Below are 27278 nucleotides of genomic sequence, written 5' to 3'. Positions count from 1 at the left end.
GTTCCCTTCACTTTCCAGCTGCAAGGAATAAAATTCAGGTTCTCCATCTTACTGGACCCAGCACAGGACTGAAGAAAGGATAGAGGAGACTGTTTTGACATACAAGCTCTTCCCCAAAGAACTTCACTTTAACAATAAAACAAAACAGCAGCACACCATGCTGGACCACTTTTCTGAAAAGAAAGTTCATGACTGATTTATACAATAAACTCCAATAAAATAAGGATCTTTTCCAAAGTGCCTACAGCTCATGTCTACTATTTCAGAGAGCATGCCAGCTAAAAGGAGACTAGCCCCAACCCGGAGAACACTTTTCCACTTTAAAAATCAAAGTGAAAAGGTTTTGAGGCCGTTAAGAGAAAAGACAAGGAAGATGAAATACAACAATACCATTCTGGAATGAGTCTGTTGACAGTCATCATTACTGCCTTTACTAGTACACATGCCCTGTCCAGCATTAAATATTCAGGGGGGGAAAATCCCTGTATAAAGAATCAAGTATCTGTAAGTTAGAAGCAAAAACAGTACACTCAGTGAGAAGATTTTCTTTTGAGACAGAAAGCTAGAAACAGGGAGAGAGGGAGGGAGGGAGAGAGGGAGGGAGGGAGGGAGAGAAGGAGAAAGAGAGAGAGAGAGAGAGAGAGAGAGAGAGAGAGAGAGAGAGAGAGAATGAATTCCTGCTGCTCTCGATATGACTAAAGACCCCTGGAACTGGTACTCATTCTCTAGTGCTAATTTTCCCACTTAAATTACAGTGATGGTGTAGCCTCATCTCATTAGAGATCATTGTCCCCAGTAGACAGTTGTGTTTATGGGGGACTCTGGCTGTTCCACACCTGCTGATCAGGTTGCTATGTGATCAAGGCTGCATACAAACAGCAGACTCGAGCTTGCTGGACTGCAACTGATGAGCCCGGGCTAATTCAGGGGTGATTATGTAGTTTACTGGACCACTAAACCTCTTTAAGCTTGTAATTACTGCCTATTTGAGTAAAGAACATTCAAAAGCAATTCACTGCATCATGCCTGCCACAGCTGGAAGCAGGCTGCCAGCAGTCTGTGGGGACATTAAAATCTACAGGGACGTGGATGGAAGCCCAGCGAGCAGACACTGTCAGCAGCACCCGTAGCCAAGTGCGTGCACAGCCCGCTCACCTCTCCTGACCAAGCTTACCATTAAAGGTGCAATGAAAACTATAGAACGGCCATAAAGATGACAAATAATGGACGGTAATGGTACAAACTACATTTTAATGATTTCCCCCCTTTGTAAAACTAAAACTTAAAGAAGTCGTTTCACAGTGCCAGAAAGAGAGAGAAGAGAGAGAATGCATGTGCTTTCAATAATATACACGTCTGAGATTTACAATGTACTTACTGACAGTTCCATGCAAAAAACAACTTGGAAACAACAGGTCACCTTTTATGTATTCTAAAAAAGACTGGGATGTAGATTCGTTCGAGATCTCTTCCACCCACTTGGCTGCTGTGTTTATAACCTTAGCTGGGAAAATATTGTGTAGCTAGTTGATTGACATTTTCTAAAATCATGTGTGCAGATTTTTTTTTTTTTTGCTGTGAATGAATTAAAATGCCACTCAGACACCTGAGTGAAATGTACTTTCAAGAATCAGAGACGATTTCGGAACAAAATATATCAGTGTTTATCAATGTTCTCGTTCTCTTTTGCTGTCACCTTAACAACTGCCGTTCTTTTGTATAACAAAAGTGTAAAACATGCTTTGCATTGCTGCGGGTGTAATTATTACTTGTCTCTAAGTAACAAAAAAAGACTGGAACTTAATGAAGGGGGATTAAGTTAATTTCTTTTTTAGCTAACAGTTTCCTGTCTCTTCAAATGCAGACCTTGGTGAATATAATGTTCAGGGAAGGGAAATTAAGCTTTTTTACTTCCCTAAACTCTCCACTTTGGAATATTGATATTAAAATATTAAGATGATGTTTATTCTTTAAAAGTATGTAAATTTGGCATTAAATAAGGCCACAGAAATCCTCTCTGACTACTCCATCCAAAGTCCACAGATCCAGGGGGTTTATGTGTTATCTAGACATCATTCCTATTAATATTCATTAGGTGGGTCTGCTTGCATTTTTATAAGCTGTGAGAGAGGCAAAAGAAACAATCAGAATTCTTTAACACAGAGGCATTATCAATTCAACATATGCCAAATAGCAGAGCACCCAGATTTGAAGTTAAGATTCAAATGCAATTTACCTTTACTAAGCTAATTTTCATGAAAACTCTTTTCCCTTTCCCCATTGTAGTCTAAGCTATTTAATTATCTCTATTCTCTGTAACATACACTTCAATTTTTAAGAGATTATTCAGCACTATATTTTACCTTGGCTAACAACAAAACCTTTATCTTGCAATCAAACTGGAGAGAATTTCCCCTTGAGAAAAAAAAAAAAAGAACCTAAAAACTTTAAATGGTTTTAGTAATAAGATTACCTTTATCTTTATGAACCTTCTTAGGCAAACCATTTTTAAGTCCCCAAAGTATTTATTGACGTGAATTCGCTGTCTGTCTCCAGAGTGGATTATGGAAGAGGGAACAGTCTTAGTCAGATTTGGGAACATCCCCAGTGTTTGTTTCCCGAATTACGCTCCCTCAGTTGTCCAATGTAAGTGGACAGGGACATGCTAGCACCACTGTGGCCTTATTTCTGTGGGGTTCTCCCTGATCTCACAGATGTTCATGTCACACCTTGACAAGTGGGAGGAAGAGCGAACCTGCCACTGGCAAGATTTCAAGATAAAACTGGCAGAAATAAAGGGACTCAATCCAAGTGAACTGGAAGGCCAGTGTGTGTGTTTTTTGTTTGTTTGTTTGTTTGTTTTTTAATTTGGATGATCCCTTATTTCTCTACTATTTGTATTTTACATTTTCAAAGAACTTCTATCACATTTTACCAAACGTGAGCCTTACAATGACTTGGTGAGGTTGGAAGGGCAGGTCATTTTGTCTCCATCCTAGAGGAGAAAAAACAAAACTCAAGAGTGGACACATGGCCCTGACCGGTTTGGCTCAGTGGATAGAGCATCAGCCTGTGGACGCCAGGGTCCCAGGTTCGATTCCAGTCAAGGGCATGTACCTTGGTTGCGGGCACATCCCCAGTAGGGAGTGTGGAGGAGGCAGCTGATCAATGTTTCTCTCTCATCGATGTCTCTAACTATCTACCTCTCTCCCTTCCTCTCTGTAAAAAAGCCAATAAAATATATATTAAAAAAAAAAAAAAAAAAAAAAAAGAGTGGACACATGGCAGGCTCTGTGGCCACCGAGTTGTGGCTCTTAGGCCTGGAGTCCAGGCCTCCTACATCTTGAGCTTCTACCCTTCCCATGCTACTGGAGCTCAAAGTCTATCTTGTTAATGATCAAATGAAAAGCTGCAGGCACATCTCTCAGAAGCCTACTGTGAGTTGGAGGACCCGGCCTCTGTTTCAATGTGTAAATATGCATTGCTCTACACCCAGGGCAAAGCAGAGAACTTCAACTAGAGCCAAAGCAGAGCACCTTTCCAATCCGTGGTCATCATTTCTAAGGAAATTTAAGTGATCTCATTGGCAATGCTAAAGTCTTACATAATGCATTTGCCCCTTCTAATGGGGCTTTTGGAAAAGAAATATCCTTACCCATGACTGGATAGTTTGTTCCTCTTTGAAACAGATTTAGTTTTGTTTTATGTCATGTGTCTTTCTGTGCCATGTCATGTGTCACATAAGGTTGCGAATTGCATATACAAGGGGCCTGATTTCCCCTCCCTAAGACACTTCCTAGGAGAACTATGGTCTATGCCAGGGGTGGGCAAACTTTTTGACTCGAGGGCCACAATGGGTTCTTAAACTGGACTGGAGGGCCGGAACAAAAGCATGGATGGAGTGTTTGTGTGAACTAATATAAATTCAAAGTAAACATCATTACATAAAAGGGTACGGTCTTTTTTTTTTTTTTAGTTTTATTCATTTCAAACGGGCTGGATCTGGCCCTTGGGCCGTAGTTTGCCCACGGCTGGTCTATGCAGTGGTTCTCAAGCTTCCTAATGCTGCGACCCTTTAATACAGTTCTTCATGTTGCGGTGACCCCCAACCATAAAATTATTTTCGTTGCTACTTCATAACTGTAATTTTGCTACTGTTATGAATCGTAATGTAAATATCTGATATGCAGGATGTATTTTCATTGTTCGTGACCCACAGGTTGGGAACCGCTGGTGGGGAAAGACACCACCTGTGTAGGCCAGGAGTGTGGTCATAAGTCCATTTCTGCTTCAGGGCTGTGGTTACACATTGACAAACGACAACTCAAAGGAAAACAGTTTAAGATTTACTGCTTTTAAAAGGTGAGTTAGGTGTGCTGATTTACTCAGTTCCTTAAGCCCAGGGACCCACACTAACTGTGTGACTTCATGAAAGCATCTCAGGCCTCTTGACTTTCAGCTTCCTCATCAGGAAAATGAGGATGTCAACTCTAATGGTAGTCAAATGAGACCACATCATCAATTTGCTTAGCATAGTACCTGGCATATCCAGTGCTTAGCAAAGAGTCATTGAATCTGAGATGACTCTCAATGCTGGGTTAACCTATGTAAAGAAATTTATATATATATATATATATATATAAATTTGTAAGGAAGAATCATATCAGACTAGGTATTTCTTGTATTTTTTTCTAGTGCTAAATTAGACTTTTCCCCTAAGGTTTAATGTTTTCTCTTTATTTGGACACACCTTCAGAATACCTAAAGGCAGGGCAAGTTTCAAAGGCAGTTACATGGGGCACACAGGGCCCCCCCAAAAAAGGCCCCAGGCCTGGTTTAACATGCTGTTGTTACCATCTTGAAATACATTTTTTAGATCCCTCACATTTTCTTTTTTTTTTTAAAAAAAAAATATGTTTTATCGATTTTAGAGAGAGGGATAGAGAGATAGAAACATCAATGAGAGAGAAACATGGATCGGCTGCCTCCTGCACGCCCCCTACTGGGAATTAAGCCTGCAACCCGGGCATGTGCCCTAACTGGGAATCGAACCTGCGACCTCTCAGTCCATGGGTAGAGACTCAACCACTAAGCCACACTAGCTGGGCAAGAAAGTACACATTTTCAATTTGCACAGTTTATTTGGAGAATGTGAGTGTTCTCCACAAATCACAGAGCGGGTCCCGCTAAAAGGAAAGGAGAGTGTTTTCCCTATCAGATGTTTCACACACAGCTACGGCCCCTCTTGAATTTATCTGAGCTATGCAGAAGTAAATAAATAATTACCATGTTCTTACGAAAACAGTGTAAAAAAGAAAACATTAAAAAAGCCCGATATAGGAGACAAGACTGACAGTCGCGATGCAGGCGGATGAGTAAGGACACTTCAATGACCCTCCAGTGGCCTTCAAGGGTTCACACACTCCCGTAAGTGCCTAAAGCACCCTAGGGGACCGACAGAGGCACTGAGAAAATATTTCAAATTATAAAGTCTCCGGGGAGGAAAAATCAATAATCCGGAACCCTCAAGGTGTGAGGCCCATTCTGGCTCAGTGGACGAGGGGATGTTGAGAGCCTTTGTCTTTTGGTGGCTGGGAGTCAGAAGTGGCAATTCGCCCACCTTCCTTGGCAGGGAATGAGTGGCACATTTGGCAGAAAAGTGTGCTCTCGAGAGAAGGGAGCAGAGAATCTTTTGGCCTGGGCTCCAGCTCGCATAGATGAAGAGTGAGAACTCACCCTTGCATGCCAACCAAATGCCACTGTAATTAAAAACAAACCTTTGGAAATAAAGTATTTGGAAATTATTTCAATTCCAGCACACTCACAAGAAGAGCTCATCAATAGTTGCAATTAATTCTTTTGGTCGCAAGATTTTTTTTTAAGCCTTCTTAGCCAGAATTTTACTTTTTGTTTAAGGAGGTCCAGATAAACACAGAAAGCAGCAAACTAAAAAGGAAAAATATATGTAATGGGGCATAAAGTTCCAGAAACTCCAACACATTTACATCAGCACCACACATCAAACCTTCTAAGATGGCAGCACTGAATTTAAAAAATGCAAAATTGCATCATTTTGATGATGCCAAATGATGGACTGAACTATTAAATGCATCTATTTTGTTTAATGGCTTCATTTATTTTAATAACAAAGGGAAACTAGATTTTACAGATGAAAGCTTTTTTTTTTTTTTCATGGCTCCAATGCAACTGGGATTTAAACAATCTGTGGTGTTATCACCAATATGTGATAATGGCTGCTCTCTGGAGCCCTATCTGATAACATTCTATGTGCACTCAAAACCTACCCTGAGTAACCCCACCAGCGTACCCCCATTTTAAGAAAGCATGATTGGGGTGAGTGTCAGAGGTCTCCTGATTGTTCCATGATTCTTTTCTCTGAATGGATGCATGTTCAGTAAAGTGTTGACTGTGGAATTACTGGAGCAATGGGATTAACTCACTAAAGATTTATTATGAATGAGGCAGGGAAGTGCTGCTCATGTGATTTCAGGGATAAGAAAATAATTGCATAGACCTCTTTTTCCACCGTTCAGGAATCTGCCTACGGGGTTTAGTATTTTGTTGAGAATCAAAAATAAATAAATCATTAGCAAGTAACTTCACTTTAATTCTTGTTTGATTTCTCTATTATATTATACTACACTAGAAGTCTGATGCACGAAATTTGTGTAAGGATAGGCCTTCCTTTCCCCGGCTGCCAGCACCGGCTTCCCTCTGGCACTCTTGACTCAGGCTTCTCTTGCAGCCCCAGCTTTGTCCAGAAGGTCATCAGGAAGGATGTCTGGTCTAATTAGCATATTATGTTTTTATTATTATAGAAGATAGCTATGGTGACTCAGGAAACCAGAAACTCATCAAAATCAATTTCCATAGGAACAAAAGACACCTCCTAAAGACCTCACTGTCAGCCACTAAAACACCCCCATTTATTCAGAATGTATAGCTAGTTTCAGGAAGGAAAGGAGGAAAGGAGGGAGGGTGGGAGGGAGGGAGGGAGGGAGGGAGGGAGGAAGGGAGGAAAGGAGGAAGGGAGGAAGGAAGGAGAAAAGGAAGGAAGGAGGGAAGGAAGGAAGGAAAGGAGAGAGGGTGAGAGAGAGAGACATTTGGCCCACTAATAGTAAAAATTCTAGTGAGATGGCACAAACCAAAAGACTAAAGTGGTGTTTTGTTTTGTTTTTAAATGAGAGCCATACCTCGAAACTCTAGAACACAACAGATGCACCGTGCCAGCCACACACAGGATGTGGAGTGATTTCACAGGCACTGCCTTGGCCCACGATGGCAGCTCGTGATTAATGACTGCGTCATCCTTGGCCCTGCTGCAGTCAGGCCTGGGGTCTGGTCCTGACACACAGCCTCCGTCCGCAGCCAATCAGCAGATGTAAGCACATAGGCCCTGTCAGGTTGACATATCATTCCTTCGACAGTGTCAGTGAGTATTAATGTTCAATTATCTGTCCTAGAAATGACCCGCGCCTTTATGCATTGTGTGATTGCTCACAGGGCACTCTGGTAATCCCAAAGACAAGGGCAAAGATGGCCCCAATCAACCAGCGACCGGGCTGGCTTTCCAACACTGTCGTTCCATTGCCTGGCAGTACTAAACAGGAGGCTTATTTTTAGTTCTTTTCCTAAAACATATTTGAAAGACCAATGAACCATCTATTTATCATCAATCTATCTATCTATCTATCTATCTATCTATCTATCTATCATCTATCTATCTTCCTTTCAGCATGTGTCTATGTCAATAGTCCTTGATAGTTAGATAGAGAGACTTCAAATGAGTCCTCTGTGACTTGCCCATCACACTGAGTCAACCATTCTTTATGTATGACAATGAGCTGTTCATTATGTGTGGGGGTGCCTTTTTACTTCGCGAAGCCAGATGTATATCATTCACCATCAAACCCAAATGACAAGAGTAGACTCTCTGGAGCAGTGTCATGATCAATTCAACTGCAGCTCCAGGATCTAAAGGAATCTGCTCCGCCAGCCAGCCCTCCTTCCCATCGTTAAAAACGAGGCTTCTGGCAGGGGATGATTTGAGAAGCATACCTACCTGACATCATTTTGCTTGTTAACCTTTACAGTTGCTCAAATATTTAAAAATACTGTGCTGATTTGTTGAGGTTAAATTAAAAATCCCCCCCTTTCCCATATATATATCATGGTAAAAAAAATTTTATCTTAGCAGACAGCTGCATTTGCATGGTTTTCATTGAACTCACATTTAAAGGTTATCAATAACAAGTTTGCAAACTTCTCCTCCAACCAGCACTGAAAGATAATGTACAGTAATTGCACGATAACTTCCTCTGAAACTGAGATAAAAACTTGAATGCAATCTCGAGTTCACCAACCTACATGATAGTACAAACTTCAGAGGCTCAGATGGGGCTCCAGGAATTTTACCCATGATGCTAGTTTCTCAGGAATAGAAAATGCAATTATTTCTCTTGTGGAAAAACATTAAAAATTCATCATTTTGTCGTAATTTTAACATGTGAAAAGGAGGTTGATTATGAAATATACCTATTAAAAGTCTAGCCTGTCCTTGGTCACAGTGCGGTGCCTAAAACTATTTCTACATGTATTTTCAACTGTACTGTGAAAGTCCTTTTACCTTTTTTTCTTTTTCTTTTCTTTTTGGTGTGTGTGTGTGTGTGTGTGTGTGTGTGTGTGGTTGCGTGCACGTGTGCTGTGCTCTGCCTATTGAGTTTCCAACAACGATTTTTTCCAAATGACTTCCATTCTCCTCCAGCTCCCAATCCTACTTCTTGGACACTCAGTGGTTGCCTTTACCTCCTGGTCTGCTAAAATATCTGGGAGAATAGCACCTAAGACTCCCCTTTTCTTTATTTCTAAATCTCTCTACCTTCATCTTCTCCTGGTTCATACTTAATGCTAAACTCTTACTCTGAGAGGCCATCCCATCACTCTCCCTACTCAACCCCTCCCCTGCCAACTTGTCCTTGGTCCTTGCTCTATTAATGTGTCCCCTTCTGTGTTTATTGTCAGAGGTCCCTTCTCTGTTGCCTAAGTAACCAATTAGGCTGTGTATTAACAACTTGCATGGAACAAGCAAGACCATGAAAGATGGCTGAATTCAATTCTATGTGTAAATATGTTCAAATCTCCTTTCTCCTAAATATCAAAAAAGGAAAGAAAAGCCTTCCCCTCTTGTTACCACTTCCTCAAGCTCCTGCCGAATTATATCCTTTAATATATTTCCTCAAGCAACTGCAAAAGGGTCTGGCCTTGCTGTCGCATTGCAGCATCACCCGAATGCCTCAGAATACAACTTCCTTCGCTTTCAAAGGCCTCAAACAGTTCCTTGAAAGGTCAGAGATGATTTTCCCATCCCCCTGGCAGGCCCTCTCTTAGTCCCTCTCCTTCATAAAACTCTCAGGGTTTGGCCTCCACTATTTTGAAACTTTGCTCATTGATCGGGTCAGTAGATATCATCAAGCATCTATGATATGCCTCTGAAGATCTGGAGATGAGAGACTAAATCCTGACCTCGATAGGGAGGCAGCTCCTAAATAGAGTAACCATGATAAGTGCTCTGTATCAGATGACCCTCAGGTGCCATGGGTGTAGCAGCAGGGCCATTTCCTCTCTCCTGGGGAGGACCAGGAATGGCTTTCCCAAGCAGTGACAGATGAGATAAGATGTGAAGGATACAGAAGAAAGTGTGAAGTGGAGAAGGGGTCATGGAGGTGATGCATTCCAGATAAGGGAACAGCATGTGCAGCTGCAAAGAGTACAGGACCATTCAGCAGCCTTCAGGCTTGACTGCAGCCCGGTATAGGGAGTATGTATGGAAAAGGCAACAGAAGAGCCTGGGCTCTCAATGGGCCAGTGTCAAAGCGTCCTTGAATGGCACGCCAAGGATGACATCCTGAGGGCAATAGGGAGTTATCACAGGATTTTAAGTAGGGGGGAGACTTGGCCAAGTTTTGTTTTAGGAAAATCGCTCTAATGGTGAAATGAGTATACATAAGGGATCAATACTAGAGGCAGGGAGGCTGGTTAGGGCGACAAGCAAGCAGGAGTCTAGGCAGTGGGAGTGGGGCTGGAATGGCATAAGAGAATGGAGACCTGTTTAGAAGGGAGAACCATTGGGGCGACTAACTGTGAAAGGGGAAGGAGAGTGGACTTTCAGGGATGACTCCTAGGCTCCTGGTCAGAGCTTCTAGGTCCAGGGGACGCCATTAACTGGGATGAAGATGACAGGAAGGGGAACCAGGTCAGGACCATGATGGATTATGTTTGGGGATGCCCTTTTTCACTTTCTTATCTTCCTTCTTTATCTTAGGATATTAAATAGTTGGGGCTGGTCGGGACCCGAGATCAATTCAGCCCACCTCCACATTTGACAGAACTCCTGCCTGCTACTCTGTCTCATTCTCTAGCTCCCCCCGCCCCAGACATCCTTTAAAAATAGGGGGGAAATAAGCATTGCCCAATTCTATCTTTGACCTCCTTCTTTTCTCTTTTAGGACCCTCTGGGTCTACGACTCCATATACATACATCCCTAGCTTCAGTGGAGGTAGCACCAAAGCCTCATGCTTTCACTCTAGTAATACAGTTCTAACTATTGGCCACATAACTCACGTGTATGTCCCACCAGCCCCAGAACCACACCATATCCCAAACTGAACTCTTCACCTTTCCACAAACCAGTTCCTCCTTCTGACTTTCCGTCTCTGTGAAAAAGACTGCAGACACCATTGCTCACTAACAGCCTGACATGAAACAGGGAAGTGACCTCTGACGAACTTCTTTGCCAAATGTCCAGTCCTGAGTGGTTATGGAAATGGCATCTGAATCAGATGGACTCGAGTTCAAATCCAGCCCCTGCTTCTTACTGTGTTCCCTCAGGCAAGTCGTTTAATCTCTGTGTGAAACTTGGCTTTCTCATCAGTAAAAGAGCTGAGACCCCTTAGAGCAGCAGTTCTCAACCTGTGGGTCGAGACCCCTTTGGGGGTCGAACGACCCTTTCACAGGGGTCGCCTAAATACATCCTGCATATCAGATATTTACATTACGATTCATAACAGTAGCAAAATTACAGTTATGAAGTAGCAACGAAAATAATTTTATGGTTGGGGGTCACCACAACATGAGGAACTGTATTAAAGGGTTGCAGCATTAGGAAGGTTGAGAACCACTGCCTTAGAGGGTCATGGTGGGAATTCAATGAGATAAAGCAAGAAAGTGCTTAGCAGAGGCCTACCAAAGTGGGGCTGGCGTGGGAGCAGTCTGCCCCAGCAGGGAGGAGTATTTCATTCACTGACATTATTTAGAATTACAGGTACATGGGGATAATAATAAATAGACACACTTTTTGTGATTTGATATTACTTCTAAATTCTCTACATATGTTGCATCAAGGACAGACAGCTCCCAGGCCCACCTTGGCACATCACTTGCTCTCAGCATAGTGTAACACACACATAGTGTGTCAGCATTAAGTATTCCTATGTATGAAGTGCCAGGTCTACCTCCCAAATATCTCCCACCCATTTGTTCCTTGGCACTCTCACAACCACAGCCTTCCTACCTGAACTGTTCTAATTGTCTCCTCCCTCTTCTCCTCACTCTAGTTCTTTCTATTAACTGTACCACCAGTTAAAGCTCTGAGATGTGCATGGTTCCTTGCACATAGTAGAAACTCAAAAACCTTTAATGGCCCAATGTATATTGTCACTCAAAGATAAGGATAGATGTAGCCTAAAGTTTAGCCATCATTTACGGTGGGGAAACATAACAAGCAAGTCTTTGAAAGCTGCTTTGTCCTGCTGTGTGGTGGGATTAGGCCATCACATCATGGAAACCATTCCAGTCACCTCCCCACAAGCCAAACAACTTAAGGTTTTCCTAGATAAGGGCCCTGCTTCATCTTGCTGCTGGTATAATCCCCTCGCTCTTGCTGCAATGCAGGGGGCAGAGCCACAGCGAGCTCTAGGGACAGCATGACCCCCACGCAGGGACTCCACAGCCCTGGTGGTGCCATAGAGCAGTTGTGAGCACTTTGGAGCAAGTGTGGGAAAGGTGTGGCTGTGATGAGGTCCTGTGGACTTCTGCCTCAGTTCTCATCAGATCTCACCCACTGTGCAGGCAAGACAGCTAGCTCCCAGAGCAGTAGCAATCCACCCCTGTACATGTCGAGGTGCAGAAGTGGTGAGACCCTATGGGTCAAAAACGAAGGCCCTGAATTTTCTCCCCTAGCCTCTACTTCATTAAGACGCTAAGATCTTCAGCCTTTCCTATCCTACCTCCTTCTGCAAACGTTCCATCTGTCCAATGTGGGGACAATTCTTAATTGTAGGGCCACAGGCAAACTAATTCCTTCATAACTAATAAGCTTTGAAAATCAAAGGGGATGATAGCCTGATTTTTGAAAATTCAAAGTGTGCTTATAGCCTGATTTTTGAAAATTGAAATATATGCTATTTCAATGCATGTGTCTTTGTCCTTTTTACCGTGGAAATCCACCCCACCATGGACTCAATCACTCTCTTGAACTCTGAAGTGATGGATGTTGCAGAGTGCTCAGGGCTTCTGGTCCAATCCGAACACTTTTAGGTAGTGGGTCCAGCGCGCCTGTCGTCTGGGTAATTGATGATGTTTTCACTGCAAGGTGTGGGCCTGAGACCCACAGGGCTCAATGGGGGGAGTAAATAAATTGACTTGACTACATACATCTCTTACCCACAACTCCTGATCCACATAAACTCATTACTGCCCGGTGTACTTCCATATTATCAAGGGGGGATGGCGATACGTATTTCTGCCAACGGTTAAAGCAATGCCTTTATTTTTATTTTACATTAGGAAATTAAACACTTGGTTTGTTGTTACAATTCTTTGAGAAAATCTGGTCTTCGCTCGATTCACAATGAATTATAAATGCCTGCACCAAAACAAAGAATCCTCCGCAATGCCTTCAGATGTTTGCCTTTCTTCCTAATTTTGATTTCTGGGCCCCATGGCTTCCATAAGAGAGAGCATGGCGGGGCACACACGTACTGTATTTCAAACAGAGATTTTATGTAAGCTTATTTTTATAGTGATTCCGAGAGGAGCTGCTCTGCTTTTTATCTATGCAAACTGGAAATAAAGTAGGCACCCTGCCAGCTCCCTGCCAGCGGGCTGGGCCCGGGCTGCCATGGGTGACTCGCACAATGACATCTAAGGGGTCCAGAAAAGAACCCTGACGAATGGCTTTTGGATTCCTTATGACCTTTGATCCTCGGTGACTTAGACCAAAATAAATGATCTGATTTCAAGAAACTACATCCAGCATGTGAACTCTAATGAGTGAGAGAATTTACCTGCTAAGCAATGATTAATAGGTACATGCTACTTACAATAATTCCTTAGATCTTAGACAAACTAGAGAGAAAATACTTTTCAGATGCTCACTTTTGAGAACAAATTCATCTTCCAGGACACTGTGAAATTTGAGAGTGCTCAGGGCAGATAAAGTACACGAGGCAGCGGAAATACAAAAGGATTTCCTGGAGCAGACAGCAAGTTGGCGGGCAGTACTGGGAACAAAAGCATCTCTGCATCAAATGTATGTATTGTTTCTGTACTTAGTGACTCTGCTCCTTTCTTACTGACAAAGGCCATCAGATCTGGAGGGCTAGAGCAGGCGTTTGGGGGCCAGCTCAGCACTGCACACTCGGCCCTCCCTCCATGACAACCTCCACCAGTGCACCCTGCCCCCGGAGCTCTGAAGCCAGAGGGGTGAAGGGAAAGATTCCGTGTCACTCAGCCTTCGGGACTACCTTTTCTCCCACACTGAACACACAAGTGCATGGTCAACAAAGCCCCAAAGAAAAAGTCTGTGTATCTGCAGAAACTTTCTGGGGATTGGAGAGACCCAGTGAAAACTCTCTGATACTCATTGAGGGCAGTGAAACGCCCTTGCACGATCCTATAATGGTGGATAGATGTCGTACATTTGTCCAAACCCATAGAATGTACAACACCAAGAGTGAACCATAATGTCAATTATGGACTTTGGGTAATAATGGTGTGTCAGTGGAGGCTCATCAATTGTATGAAATGTACCCCTCTGGTGGGAGGCATTGATAATGGGGGAGGCTGTGCATCTATGGGGGAGGAAGCCTATGGGCCATCTTTGCCTCAGTTCTGCCGTGAGTCTAAAACTGTTCTAAAAAAAGAATGTCTATCTTTTAAAAAGTCTTTGCTTTTCAAGAGAAGGTTTTTGTACGTTGAAAAGGATCTGAATGTTGGCAGAGGAAAAACAACAACGCTTTAGTTCAATTGACATGGTTGAAAATAATGGGTTAAGTTTCCAAATCAGAGAAAAAAAATCAAAATATAAAAATCAAAGATGGAGGAAAGCAATCATCTTCCCACTTAAAATCTGTCATCTCATCCCTGTGTCCTAGGCTCTTGCTCTGCAGAGTGTGGTCTGGGGCCCAGCAGCATCGGGCCCTGGCAGCTTGCGCGAAATGCAGCATCTCAGGACCCCCCCTCTTCTGAACCAGACTCTTCCTTAGAAAAAGATCCCCAGGTAACCCGAGTGCACACTAACACTCAAGAAGCACTGCTTTAGAAGGAGCAAATGTTCCGTAGTCATTTCCATTTTTAGATGGTAGACTTTCATTTGAAGTTACTACTTACACCTCAGTTAAATTTCCAAATGTGTGCTTTGCTAAATCTCATGACACAGATATTCAGAGGAACGCTGTGGCTATTAATGCTATATTGCAAACAAATTAAAATCAGGAAAATATCTTCTATTTACACTAAGCAATCATTCCACTGCTCTCCATCATATCAACCTGGCAATGTTTCTGGTGATTGGATTTATCACGATATCACCTTGAGATACTGATTTTTAAAACCCAGAGGCAGGCTGGACCATGTCTGCTTCATCATAAGTAAAGAAGGAAGTGGTCAGGGTCTAAGTTTACTCAGCATTAGAAGGTACAAGGACACTTCTAGCCAGCCCAACTCTCTTTGCGACAAAGGCACCTTCTCCCCAAATTACCGGGATCAAGATTTCAACCCGCCATTTTACTTTGGTTATAAAAACCAGTTTTGGTCCCTGAAGCCAGTACTCCAGTTCATTTTGCCCCGCTTCTCTTTTCATCTCCCTATCTCCAGTAGTCAACAAACCAACACTGTGATCACATTTACATCGTTTCTCTGGAAGTTGGTATTGGGAACAATGGATGGGAAAGGAAACACACTGAGGTGCTACCAAAGGCCGGCCTTCTCGTTCTCAGAAGGGAATACCTGCCACTTAGATCATGAGAACAGCCCTAAAAATTCCACCTGCTGGGACCTATGGGACACGTTACCCCCGTCAGTTCAAAGGAAAAATATAGCATCTGTGGCCCTGAAAATTACCTGAATCATAATGCCATATCTGAATGGTACTTTACAGATTTTTCCAAAGGCTTTGAGCATCCACCCTTTAATTAAATCTAATTTGGTTTCCAGCATAGAGTGTTATGGAGCATATTCACCTCACGATGCATGGAAGTTCAACATACATCATCTCCACCTTCCCACTCCTGCCTTATGAAGATGTTTCTGTGTGGGAACGTTCAACATTGATTTATGGTGCTATTGCAACAACTAAGCAACTAATCTTCCAGTGGAAATGTAACGCATAAGAACAACCTAACTGAAACGTATAAATCCCACATATACTTAAAAAATATTAGTCTGTAATTTAATACAGCAGAATGTTTCTAAGCCTATATAACCTTGCATGCAGAAGCAGTTTTTCAAGCATTAATACTTAAATGGGTCACAGACACCACATCTGTCATTCTGTCCTGAAGTCTATGAGGCACAACCAAGACTATGCTGGCCTATTGATTTTTCTAGCATTTGCTTTAATTTACTTAACCATTGAGAAATCCATCCGTACATAAAGGACAACTGTCCATTACGGCCTCATTTGCAGACATTCCTTTCCCTCGTTGTTGTTGGTTTTTTGTGTGTGTTTTTTTTGGTAAATATTTCCCTTAAATTGCTATGTGTTTACAGTGTAAAAACGAATTAGGAAAGTGCTCACACCTGTTTCTGTTCGGTAACTGCTGCACTGAGGTATATGTAATGTGCTTAAAGATAGAATAAATATCTAGACATTATTACATCTGTGTGCAAAGGGTGGTAAATTAGATCCTAATTACATTAACAGGGATTCTGCCTCCCAGCTTAAATTTTACATGAGCACTCTGCAAAAAATCCAAAAGCTCTGCTGTGGTTTCTTTATGAGCTGGTGATTACAGCTACTTCCTATGCGGTCACTAAATATTCTGTTTACAAATAAATGAAGAAGCTTTGAGCCAACTTGCCAGGGTAATAATCTATTTTTTTTCTCCCCCTCCCTCTTCCCGACAAACCCTCGCCACATATGCATGGCAACAATCAGGAGCCCTGGCTTCATCTAATTACTCCATCACATCATTTCACAAATTGCCTTGTCGCTGGGGAGCCTAGTGCAAAACACGCTCACAGTGGGATTGCAGGCAGCAGCTTTCATTTACTACTCATTCCTTGTTAAATTAAACACGAAAACACCAGTTGTGTGAAAGAAGGCAAAAAGAATGCCTGCAAATGAGCCAGGCCAGCATAGCTCCTACTTACCATGTCACCCAATACATTGTTGGCAACAGGCATCTCGAACAGAAGGATCCCCTTGGCTGGCCCGCCCTTATTTCGATGTGGCTGTGACAATAGACCGTCATCAAAAGGCCACGGACAAATGGGCTGCTTCTCCTGAAAGTGAGCTAGCCCCCTCATCCATCAACAGGAAGCATGGGCACCTAGTGAAACATCTGATATCCTCAAACCCCTGTATTCTTCACCCTCCCTGCGCTATGAATGCCTGGCCATGATCCGCCCACGAGGACATGGATTTGTATTAGATGAATGATGCTAAGCCCTTTGAAGGTATAAACAGTACACCATATTTCCATTCTGTCTGGAAAGAAGGAACCAGATTCCACTAATCTTGAAAAGTTCTCAAACGGAAAGATCATCAATCAAGTTCATACAGTATGAGATGATTTCCTTTTAAGTATTAATGCCTTGCATGTTTCTGAAACACATCAAGATAAATGCTCACCCATCTCACTACGGATGTGGGTGGGAGGAAAAGAGTGTATGGTGGGTGACATTACGAGAGGGCGTGAACCCGAGGTTACAGCCCTGGAAGCTGATATTTTTATATCAACAACTAAACGCTGCCACTGGTAATTAAAGGTATTTCTTTGTAGCTCGGGAGCCAGCAGGGTCAGGTACCGTTTTACATCACAAACCAGGCCTTTATGCATGTAGATCTGCCAGCATTCTCTGCACAGGGAGGAGACGACATTAGCAGCAGCTGTCTCCCTGCTTTTACACTGAACATTCTATTCAGACAGACAGGTGGAGTAATTTAAAAGCCAACGTGGTGCAATTTCGATGTGACTAATGTCACTGCCTACTAAAATGCCACCATTACCACTGTTTATGGAAACATTACTAAAATTACATTTTATTCAGAAGAATTTTAGGATTCTGGTTATTACTAGCTTTGAAATGATCAGACCTCAGTGTCACACCGCAGAGCGGTGGCTTCATGCTCCAGGGGGTAGCAGCCTCCTTGGCGGAGAAAAAAAAAAAAAAACAGTCGGATTGTAGTTTCAAGAGTCATCGGGGCTGCATAAGCAGTTTCTTCTATCTTCATAAAGCAAATTAAAGACATCGCTCTTTGGCGTCCTGGCCATGTGACAGGCTAAAAAAGCTTCAAGGAGCTAAATTCTGTGCTAGAGGTTTAGGTAGGATTTGTCTGAGGCAAGCTTCCTCACCCACGAACTCCTATCAGACATTGCTAGGAACAGACAAGGGTAGAGACTTATATGTCTCCGTACGGAAGGAGGGACAGTCAGTGTTCAAAATCTGAAATTCTAACAATGAATAATTTTCGCAAATGTACAAAATATCAATAGTTGTAGCTGTGCCATTTTTTTAATGGGCAGATATGTCTGGAAAAAGAACCTAGATAGCAAAGGACCCCCCCTTGACCCTTAGTTGCCAATAACCATCAGATGGCATTATGGAGATTTTGGCACAAATATCTGGCTCACATTTTTAGTTAAAAAATACTAATTAGCTAACTTGTGGAATGAGATTATAATTACACTTTTGAACTCCCACAAAGCGATTTGATCTGCTCTGTGTAAGAGGCAACGTGGTGGAAAGCACATAGAAATGCAAGTCAGGAGATCCTGGTTCCAGCTCAGCCAGTTCCTAGCTTTTGACCTTGAAAAAAAAATCATTAACTTCTCTAAACTTCATTTTTGTCATCCAGCCTACCTTACAAGATTATTTTAAGAATCAAGGGTATGTGAAAATGCTAAACTACAAAGTACCATAGAGACACATAATTTTATTTAGCCTTTTGATCAAATTTTCTGCAGCTATTAACAGGACAGAATAATCCAATGTCAAACTAGCCAAGCAATTAATAGATAATTTAAAAAAACAACAACACATGATAAAAGCAACATTATAGTCAGGAGAGAATTCCAATTTTTCTTTTTTTAAAAATGGTATCATAAATATGTATTATAACTTTATTAAAATGAAAAGAATATTGAAAATACAACAAAAATGGATAAAACCTTTTGTCTAATACTGTACACACAATGCAGTAATCAGTACACTTTTTTAAAAAAAATGAAATCAAGTCATTTTTGTAGATTTTCTCCCCAAGAAGTTTGGAAATTGCCTTTCCTTTAAGTAACAGATAGGAATTATTTCTACACGTCTATAAACTGCAGTAGAAATGACATCCACTCATTAATCTTTCTTAAGATGAGTGTCCCCGTTATGAGACGGCACCGCCTGGCCTCTGGACATCCTGAGAACTTCCTAGACACTGGAATCTCAGAGGTCATCGAGTCATGGGAGACCGCATGAGCTCTGCAAGGATGCTAGCAGCAAAATTAATGTGAAAACTGATCAAACCCAACCACAGAATATTACAAACTGAGAAGCAAAGACACCCTAGAAGGTGTCCTAGGTACTGACACCCTTTCATGTAGGTGTGCAAAGAGGTAACACCGGGAGGACATTCCAATACAAGTAGTTAAGTCAAACCAAGGTCTCCATTTTAGAATATTGTGAATAGCCTATTTAAAAACCTAGTCGTTTGTATCTCATTTAAATATCAACTCATGCAAGATATGTGTATTTATAACACTCAGTTGAGGCCTATCTTTTCTTTATAGTGTTCAAAGATAGAGCAATACATCCTACATAGGGACCCACACCCACTGGGGCTCTAATTCGCTGTGTGAAGGTATTTTGCAATGACCAACCAACAACAAAAATACCAAGGCCTAGAAGGTCTTTAAAATGTTAGAAAATGGCCTGGCCTAACTCTTCCAGCTGCTCCTTTGCTCTTGGAGACGCCCCATAGGCCCACCTGGACCAGGTGCCTTCTCTGAGTTCCCCAGGACTTTCTCCTGCTCTGGACACACTGAAGTGAGTTCTGAGTCCACGAAGCAAGTCAACATTGTCAGGCTCGGGACTCTGCGATGCAGGGACAAGCGGTATTAAAACACCAGCACCCGGGGAGTAGCAGTCATTTTGATGTGAGTCCACATGACTATCATTACAAACCCGGAGCCTTAATAAATAATTTCTGCTGCCTCATGGCATTCAGGATAGCACAGGTAACCTTGGGCCATGACCGAGAGGGTTCTGTGACCCAAGCCACAGACCACTGCCACGTGGTCTCCACTATCTGATTACCCTCTGGTTGGCTTACGTAAGCAGGAATGGAAAATTAGAACACTGAACGTGGAAGTAAAAAGGATACATCTTCCTCACTAGGATTGGTACAGAGGGCAGGGGTTCTGAGAGAGCTGTCCTACAGAAAAACACCCAGGTTTGGAGGAACATGCCTGCACACAGTCATGCTCACACTTCTGTAAGAAAGACTGAGGTATGATGAGGGCATTTTCAGTTATCTCAAACCAAGTCTCCTAAATGCCATGACATATAGATGTACTTCTACTGGCAAAAGAACAACCAGCCAAGCCCAACCAAACCAAAACCTTGGGCCACCTTTCTAAAACGAAACCATCGGATTCTCTCTCCACCAAACCTTCATACTTTAAAGCGAAGTACCTCCCCTAGGAATCTTAAACACGGAGAAAGCGAAAAGCCAGCTTACGTCACATCACATTCCTAAGGGTTGGACTGAGTTAGTTTGAGAAACACATTCACACACATCTACCCGATGCTCCGGTTTTAATCTGAGAGATAAATTGAGCAGGAGCAGTTGCACGTTCATTGACCGAGGTTGATATTTTATCTTCCAAAATACATCATCACTAAGAGGAATGAGAGGAAGACACGATATTGATATGTGCTTTGAAGTATAAATGGCTGGCTAGTGTTCAAAGAGCTACGTGCATCAGCAACCAGCAACTTAATAAATTGTGCTTCTATGGGCACTTTCGTTTTGAACCTAATCCTTTATTTAATTAGCCCGATTAAGAGGATATCAGAAAGCCAAACTATAGCGTATTTTTTTACTTAGCCTTGGAAACAGAAGGGAGATTTTAGAATAATCTGACAAATTGCCAGCCAGACTCTCCACCAGTCCCTTACAGAAGGGACCAATCATCAGGAAAACGAGCAAACCATTGGACTGAGCACAAAAATCTCAACCACACCCCAAAAATAACAGAGCGCCCCAGTCAGAGCTCATCTGCTGGTGAGTTCTATAAACCTGGACAAACGGGCAATTTTAAAGTTGGACATTTGTTTTTACTTTTGATTGTTTTCTTTCCCGCCATGCCTCCTCTTCCAGGGGCTGTAATTACCCCAGGTCAGAGGTGCATAACCGCGATGGGGAAGAAAGGCTGGGGCGAGGGGAAGGAGGTGTGTGGACGGCCGGGGAGAGCTCGGCAGGTCACTAATGGCCTCTGGGGCAACAACTTGGAGAGCAGGCTGATGCTTCGCCTTTGATCTTCTAATTCACAATGATCATTAGTATTAACTCCGATTCTTCTGGGTGAAGAATTCCAGCTGTAGCCTTTTCAGTGTACCTGACCTAAGAAAATTCATCACCCATCCCATTAGGAATTCAATAACCCGCTCAGAAAAAGAAAAAGGCAGTTGCCCCAGAATCCAGAAACCACCGCTTCATTATGAAAACAGAGTTTTGATGATGTACATCACAGAAGAATGAGGGCATTCCAATATTACCCCCAAGTAATTAAATAATCTATTCCACTTTCCTCCAAGGCCAGATGATTTCCAATTGGGGGTGAAAAAAAAAGTCAGGGTTCCTATCTAATCAATGGGTGAAATATGCTATCTCCTAAGGAGCTGAGATCTTTGAAAATTAAAATGCAGGGATTTGTGATCTGAGCCTGGGTTGCTTCCAGCAAAGCCTAGCTGTGACCCATCATCATGACTAAGGCCTGTGAAGGGGAAGGACAATGCCATGCAACGGAAAAAAGAATAACTGCAAAGATATTCTTCTTACAGATTTGAGAGAGCTCATTTTTTCATTGGTACATGGACATCTGGAAGGGAAAAAAATCTCCTTCATACTAGTTTTCAAGTCTCCTGATTTAATAATCTATCTGCAGATAACATACAGTGAGGAAGGAGTCAAGTGAGCTGCTGTCTCCACCAACCGCCTTCCTTGGCTCAAGAAGATAGGTTAGGCCTAGTGTGAAGGTAATACTTTGTACTACCCTGCAGGCAAGAATTCCAAAACATAGTCTTCCTGTTTGCTACCTTCTTAGGACGAATGGTAGCTGAAGGGACGCTAGGTGGTAAGACATAATAAGAAGATTCATTGTTAAAACTGGCCAAGTATAGAAATGAGGATCAGAGAGAAGTAGAAATGGGAGGAGAGGAGCAAAGGCCTTCTACTCTGTCTACATGCCTACCCATCTACCTTTTGATCAACATTGTGCTCGCCTGGATCAGCAGAATGGGATTATCTGGGTACGAATTAGAAGGACTTTTTCATTGTAAAAATAATTCCTAATGTTTACAGAGTAATTCTTCCAGAATTGCAAGCAGAGATATCACACTATGATGTCTCCAACCGATCTTATTACCAAAAGCAAAACCAATGAAACGACATCTGTCTCTTCCAGAGCATTCAATTCCCAATTCCATTCCATTTACTCCATCCTTAGAATGGCAGACCCACAGGGCACTTTTCATCTAATAGTGTTTCTATGGAAACGCCATCCTCAACCTGGAAGATTCTATTGCCCCTCACATAGACTTTATCCGAATTGAGAAAAGAAAATCTTATAATTAAGAATCGGAGACAAATTTGGCTACAAACAAACAAAAATTCTAGGCTCTCAATTCACAAAAACAAACAAACAAAACAAAACAAAATAGCAAATTATGTGTATCTGACTTGCAAATAAAGTTTGTCTCTATAGTAGCCAATAGGATCCTCAATATCAGTGAAAGAGTAGGGAATCCAAGAGAATGCAAATGAAACTCAATTCTCCTTGAGGGTCACCTCCCTCCTGGTCAGTGCCAACCAGATGCACCACCCCTTAAATGGTTTCTTCCCCTGAATCTGCAGGGATGCATTTTAACAACCTCCACTCTTCTAACTTTCAGGATTCTTGGGACACACAGCAGCTCCATACAGGAAAATATGTCATCGCATATTTTAAATAAGGACCATATTAACCGCTTTTCTATTTAGATTATATTTAAACCTGCAATATGTTAGGGTGGGGGGGGGGGGACTTGATTTTTACCTTAAACATTGTATTTATTCCTTCTCCTCATTTTCACTAGAGCACTGTGTAGCAAAATAACCGCTAATATGAAAAACACATCCAGCTTAAACATTACAACACAGCAGGTTATATTTACAGTTGGAATAATGCCCTTCAGAAAGGAAAAGAAACCTTGATGTGGCGTGTGCCCCTGAACTGTCACTCTATAGTGACTAATATGGCACTATTAAGTACTTTTTAATTGTTTGCAATAATTTGTCTGCAGGCAAATGCAAGCATTTCAATTAATAAATGCTTTTATTTTTTTCTAATTCTCTTTTATTATCTACATGTCAGTCTTTCTTTTCAATCCCAGGGAATAGTTTCTTTTTAAGAGACCTTCTCTAGTTACCAAAACTGGCAAATGCTCAACTAAGTAGTCTTAAGCTGCAAATTTACATCAGTGAAATTTCTTTTTACCCCATAACACCAAAGTTTAAAATCTCTTCCTTTTTCTTTCATTGTTTTCATTATGCACACGTATGTCCAGTTGAGCTTGCTAGAGACTGTGAGTCCAAGAACGAAGCTTGAGCTCTCTCTTTGGAGTAGTCAAATGTGCTACTGATTAAATCTACCTGTGGATAACCAGAGAACGACACATTTTCTTATGCAGCTGGGGTGCAAATCCAGAAGGTTTTCTAAAAAATTCGGGGCCTATTCTACTGCTCTAACACACAAATGCTTCAAAGCCCTTTCAAAGGCAGATTTTGTTTTCAACTGAATAAGCCCAATGAAAAGATTGACCCATTTATTTGAAAAAGAAAACAAATCGCAATTTGCCTTTAAAGAAGTGTGTGAGGTTTTATAATATGTATTTGGCATTTAATAGATTGGTTTTTACAATTTTCTAATTAATTATTATTGCTATTATTTCAATTAGCCAGTTTCCATTGCTCTTTTATATCTAGCAAGATTTAAGAAAAATTTTCTAGATAAGTTGCATTAATCATCAAGCAAGAATGTGTTACGTTTAAAATTTGTACAGTCTTCCAAATGAACTGTGCAGCCCTGGAGACCTCTCAGAACTTGAAATGAAGTTGCTAACGGATTAGTACTGAGATGTCAGTAGTGACTCACATTGGGACAAATCACAACAAAACTCTATAGGTTTTTCCATAGAACTTATTATAATCAGCTCCTGACTATAGATATTACCTAAGCAGTCTATACACTCCTTCAAGAAGTACAACAAGACAAGGAGAAGGGTATTCCTTATAACTGGAGATCTGTTTGCTCTTGCAACTAGAGAAAGGGGAAGGAAATCTTTCTCACTAGGGAAAGAGGAAAAAAAATTAAATATACCTCCTACCTTTGCTTTTTAGATGATATTATGAGAGCACTTTCTTTTTAGAGACCATTACCATTATCAACATTTTTGTCTGAGTAGATGGCAGTGGAAGGGGGCAGGAGCATGTGGAACTATCCAACAAACCACGGGGTGATGTCTATGAGCATCCATAGAGAGCCAGGGAGACATGGAAATGGGTTCCCCTTCCAGGGTAGCGATACAAGCCAGAACAGACCCCAACAATGAAGGAAATCGGGCAGTTCAAGAATAACTCCTATTATAATCACTCCAATAATATGTACCACTGAAAGCGTTGCAATGCAGGTAAAATCATGCTGGCTGTTAAAAGGAATTCCTTGTTTTTTAAAAGAGGTAATATAGCTCTCTGCAAGGTCCTTCACAAGGATATAACCTAGGAAACCTGATGGATGCATAAAAGAACTTGCTTCTCTCTCTCCTGATTCTATCTGAACCAATATTTGATTATATTTTATTCAGGGGCACCTGAGCTGCAAATAAAGCTAATGCTCCTTTGCTGATTGAGATGGAGGTTGACAAAATCTATTCATTTTTTCTGTTAGTACAGGAAATAGAAATATTCAGGGTGGACCTGACTTTGTCCCCTCCCCACGCTCATCCTCCAGCTCAGGCTAGCTGGCTAGCACAGGTGATGAAATATCAGCAGGGTTGCATCAGCACTATTGACCAACTACCACTTCTCATCTCCTGCTGGCTTTAAAAGCCCCCTAGACCCTAGTGCCCCATCTCCCCTTCAGTAGAACCTGATCGTCCTCAGTAGCAGATGTGCACAAGGCAGGTCTCAAACTATCCACGTACGGCAACGAGTGTCAGTTAGGTAATGGCACCTGAATCAGATGGTAGGTAAACCTAATAAATAGGATGTTAAAATCAGCTAAGCAATCTAAATCTTCAACTAACTACCAGCATTCACCAAGCCCTAAAGCTGATTCCAAACTGTCAACATCATCTAGTAACTGTTTGGAATCACCATGGGAAGAAATGAAGGGTGGAAACCATGTTTTTTAGTGACTCCTGCTGCTCTCAGTTTTGATTTTATTCACACACGCTGGGTTAATGTATACCCTCAAGTGTTATTGGAGGCACAGCCTCTGTCCACAGGAGCAGCACCAGCATGGCCTTCCACGTCCTGTTTGTCTCCCTGAATCAGAACAAGTCACTGAGGACCATGGCTTTGAGAGTGGGCCAGGGTGTAGGGGTCAACAGGTCAGGACACGTTTGTGACCATGCAAAATTAACTTTTAATACTTGAGAAAAATGTATGACTTTAAGAAAAGTAAACTATGCTAAAAATAGTAACATAAAAGGTTTTCTCCTAAGATTTTTAAAAGGCCAAGATTCTTCGTATTTGTTCATCTTAGGCTGGGCTATGCTACCACCTGTCTAAACCCATCCTTTGTCCCTCAGAGCGAGAGTCCCAGTCCCCTGGGTCAACAATTTTGCTGATTTTTAAAATATTATTTTACTCATAAACTTTCTTTTTGTCTTCTTCCTCGGAGGTCATTAAATCTGTGTGCACTTCCAAAAATATCCACCGCAATATTATGATTATAAATATTTTGAACATGAAATTCATTCAGAACAATAACCAAACCAAACAAATCCCTCGGTGGCAGAAAGCCCCAAATCTCCAGTTTCTCACATCTCCAGGAGAATTCCTGCAGTGAAAACAGCAATACTCACACAGACAATATAAACTGTTACCCGGCTTGAAAAGTCACCAGGGACTACACAGGAAGAGCTGCCTCTATATTGCTGTTTTCCTTTACAGTTCTAAATACAGGGGCCACTTTCACTGTGCAGCTCTGACTCACAGGAGCGTTTGGGAATGGCAGCCAGTGCATTCACACCACTTAAAAGCAAATTATGTGCGCATCCTGCCATTGCAACAAGATTGAAATTTTTGCGGACCATTCGTTATAAAGTCCGCGAAAGCATTAGAAGAAATTAAGTCCTTCTCTCTGGGGTTTGTCTCACTTGCTTCTTACTGGGAGCTGGTTCTAAGTGCTCAAGAGGCACCCTGAGAGAAGCAACATCATTAACATGCATACTTAAAATCACAAGTGCACATGAACTCCTACACCGTAGAACGTGTGAAAGTTAACAACATTGCAATAGCGAACTTCAAATCAAAGGCCTCATTGGGGGTAACATCTTGAGGAAATAAGTGCGGACACTTTTGTGAAAACTGTGGGAAGACAAAATATTCCAGGTTCAGAGGGATCACTTTTCCCCCATTTTTTTTTTTTCTATCAAAACTGTTTGTCCATATTTAGTTTAGATATGTCATTTAGAATCCACTTACTGTTAGATGCTGGAACAGCCACGCCCTCATGATATTTGTGGCTACTTTGGGAAAGATGCCACGCTTTTTGTGACGCTTTTTGTCCTTATCTGGATCATCATCGTCACCTGTGCTGGGGGAAGCTACACTGTTGTCCAAGCCATCACCTGCAAACATAGTGAATCAAATTTTGACTGATGCTACCTTGACATGCTTTATTCAAATAGTATGCCTTTGGATATAAACAAAACCAAAAGAGCAATATAAATGATTAATAGTTTATTTGGTACTGTTTTCTTTTTCTTTTTTCTTTTCTTTTTTTTTTTTTCCAAGACAAAGAGAAAGAACAAGGCCTAGGCCCAAAAGCGGTCAGGTCTAAGGAACTTCTTCCAAAGAATAGTGCAAAGGTCAAAGGGAATGGAGGGAAATATCCAATCTCTCTAGCAGCTCTGTTGCCATGGTAATTATTCAAATGTGTATAGCTGAGACATGTTAAGTGTAACTCCTTTTGGGGAGTTAAATATGGTGGAAGCCATTAGCAGAATTGGGCCCCTGACTGGGTATTCAAATCCCACATGGAGTCATTGATGTCAGCTTGGGAGAAGATGCATCTGAGATATCAACTATTTCCACAAGTGATCTATCTTAAGACTAAATTAGGCCAGGGAAATGTAGGTGATTTGTCATATATGCAGTTTTGACATAGGAATGCTTCAAATAGAATATAATTTTTCTTGTCATAGAAAGAGAGAATCGAGTTCAGTAAGGGAAAACTCCCAAAATTGTTTTTTGATTAAAAAACAGTGACTATTTAAA

The 27278-nt window shown here is 41.7% G+C and overlaps 1 protein-coding gene across 3 annotated transcripts in view; it reads right to left on the bottom strand.

The window, feature by feature from the left end:
• MEIS1 (Meis homeobox 1) overlaps window positions 1–27278 on the bottom strand; it is a 134088-nt gene that overhangs the window by 33886 nt on the left and 72924 nt on the right. For all 3 annotated transcript variants that reach the window (XR_011473175.1, XM_070429359.1, XM_070429360.1), the window contains exon 8: window positions 26484–26629. Coding sequence is in view for 2 of the 3 variants with exons in the window: in XM_070429359.1 (XP_070285460.1) it covers window positions 26484–26629 (146 nt within the window). In the remaining variant the exon portion in view is untranslated. The remainder of the gene's footprint in view (window positions 1–26483; window positions 26630–27278) is intronic.

Source organism: Myotis yumanensis, unplaced genomic scaffold, assembly GCF_028538775.1.
Source record: "Myotis yumanensis isolate MYYU_CA2020_CCGP unplaced genomic scaffold, mMyoYum1.0.hap1 SCAF_11, whole genome shotgun sequence".
Lineage (NCBI taxonomy): Eukaryota > Metazoa > Chordata > Mammalia > Chiroptera > Vespertilionidae > Myotis > Myotis yumanensis.
Note: the sequence above shows the minus strand (reverse complement) of the source record. Positions and strands in the feature narration are given on the sequence as shown.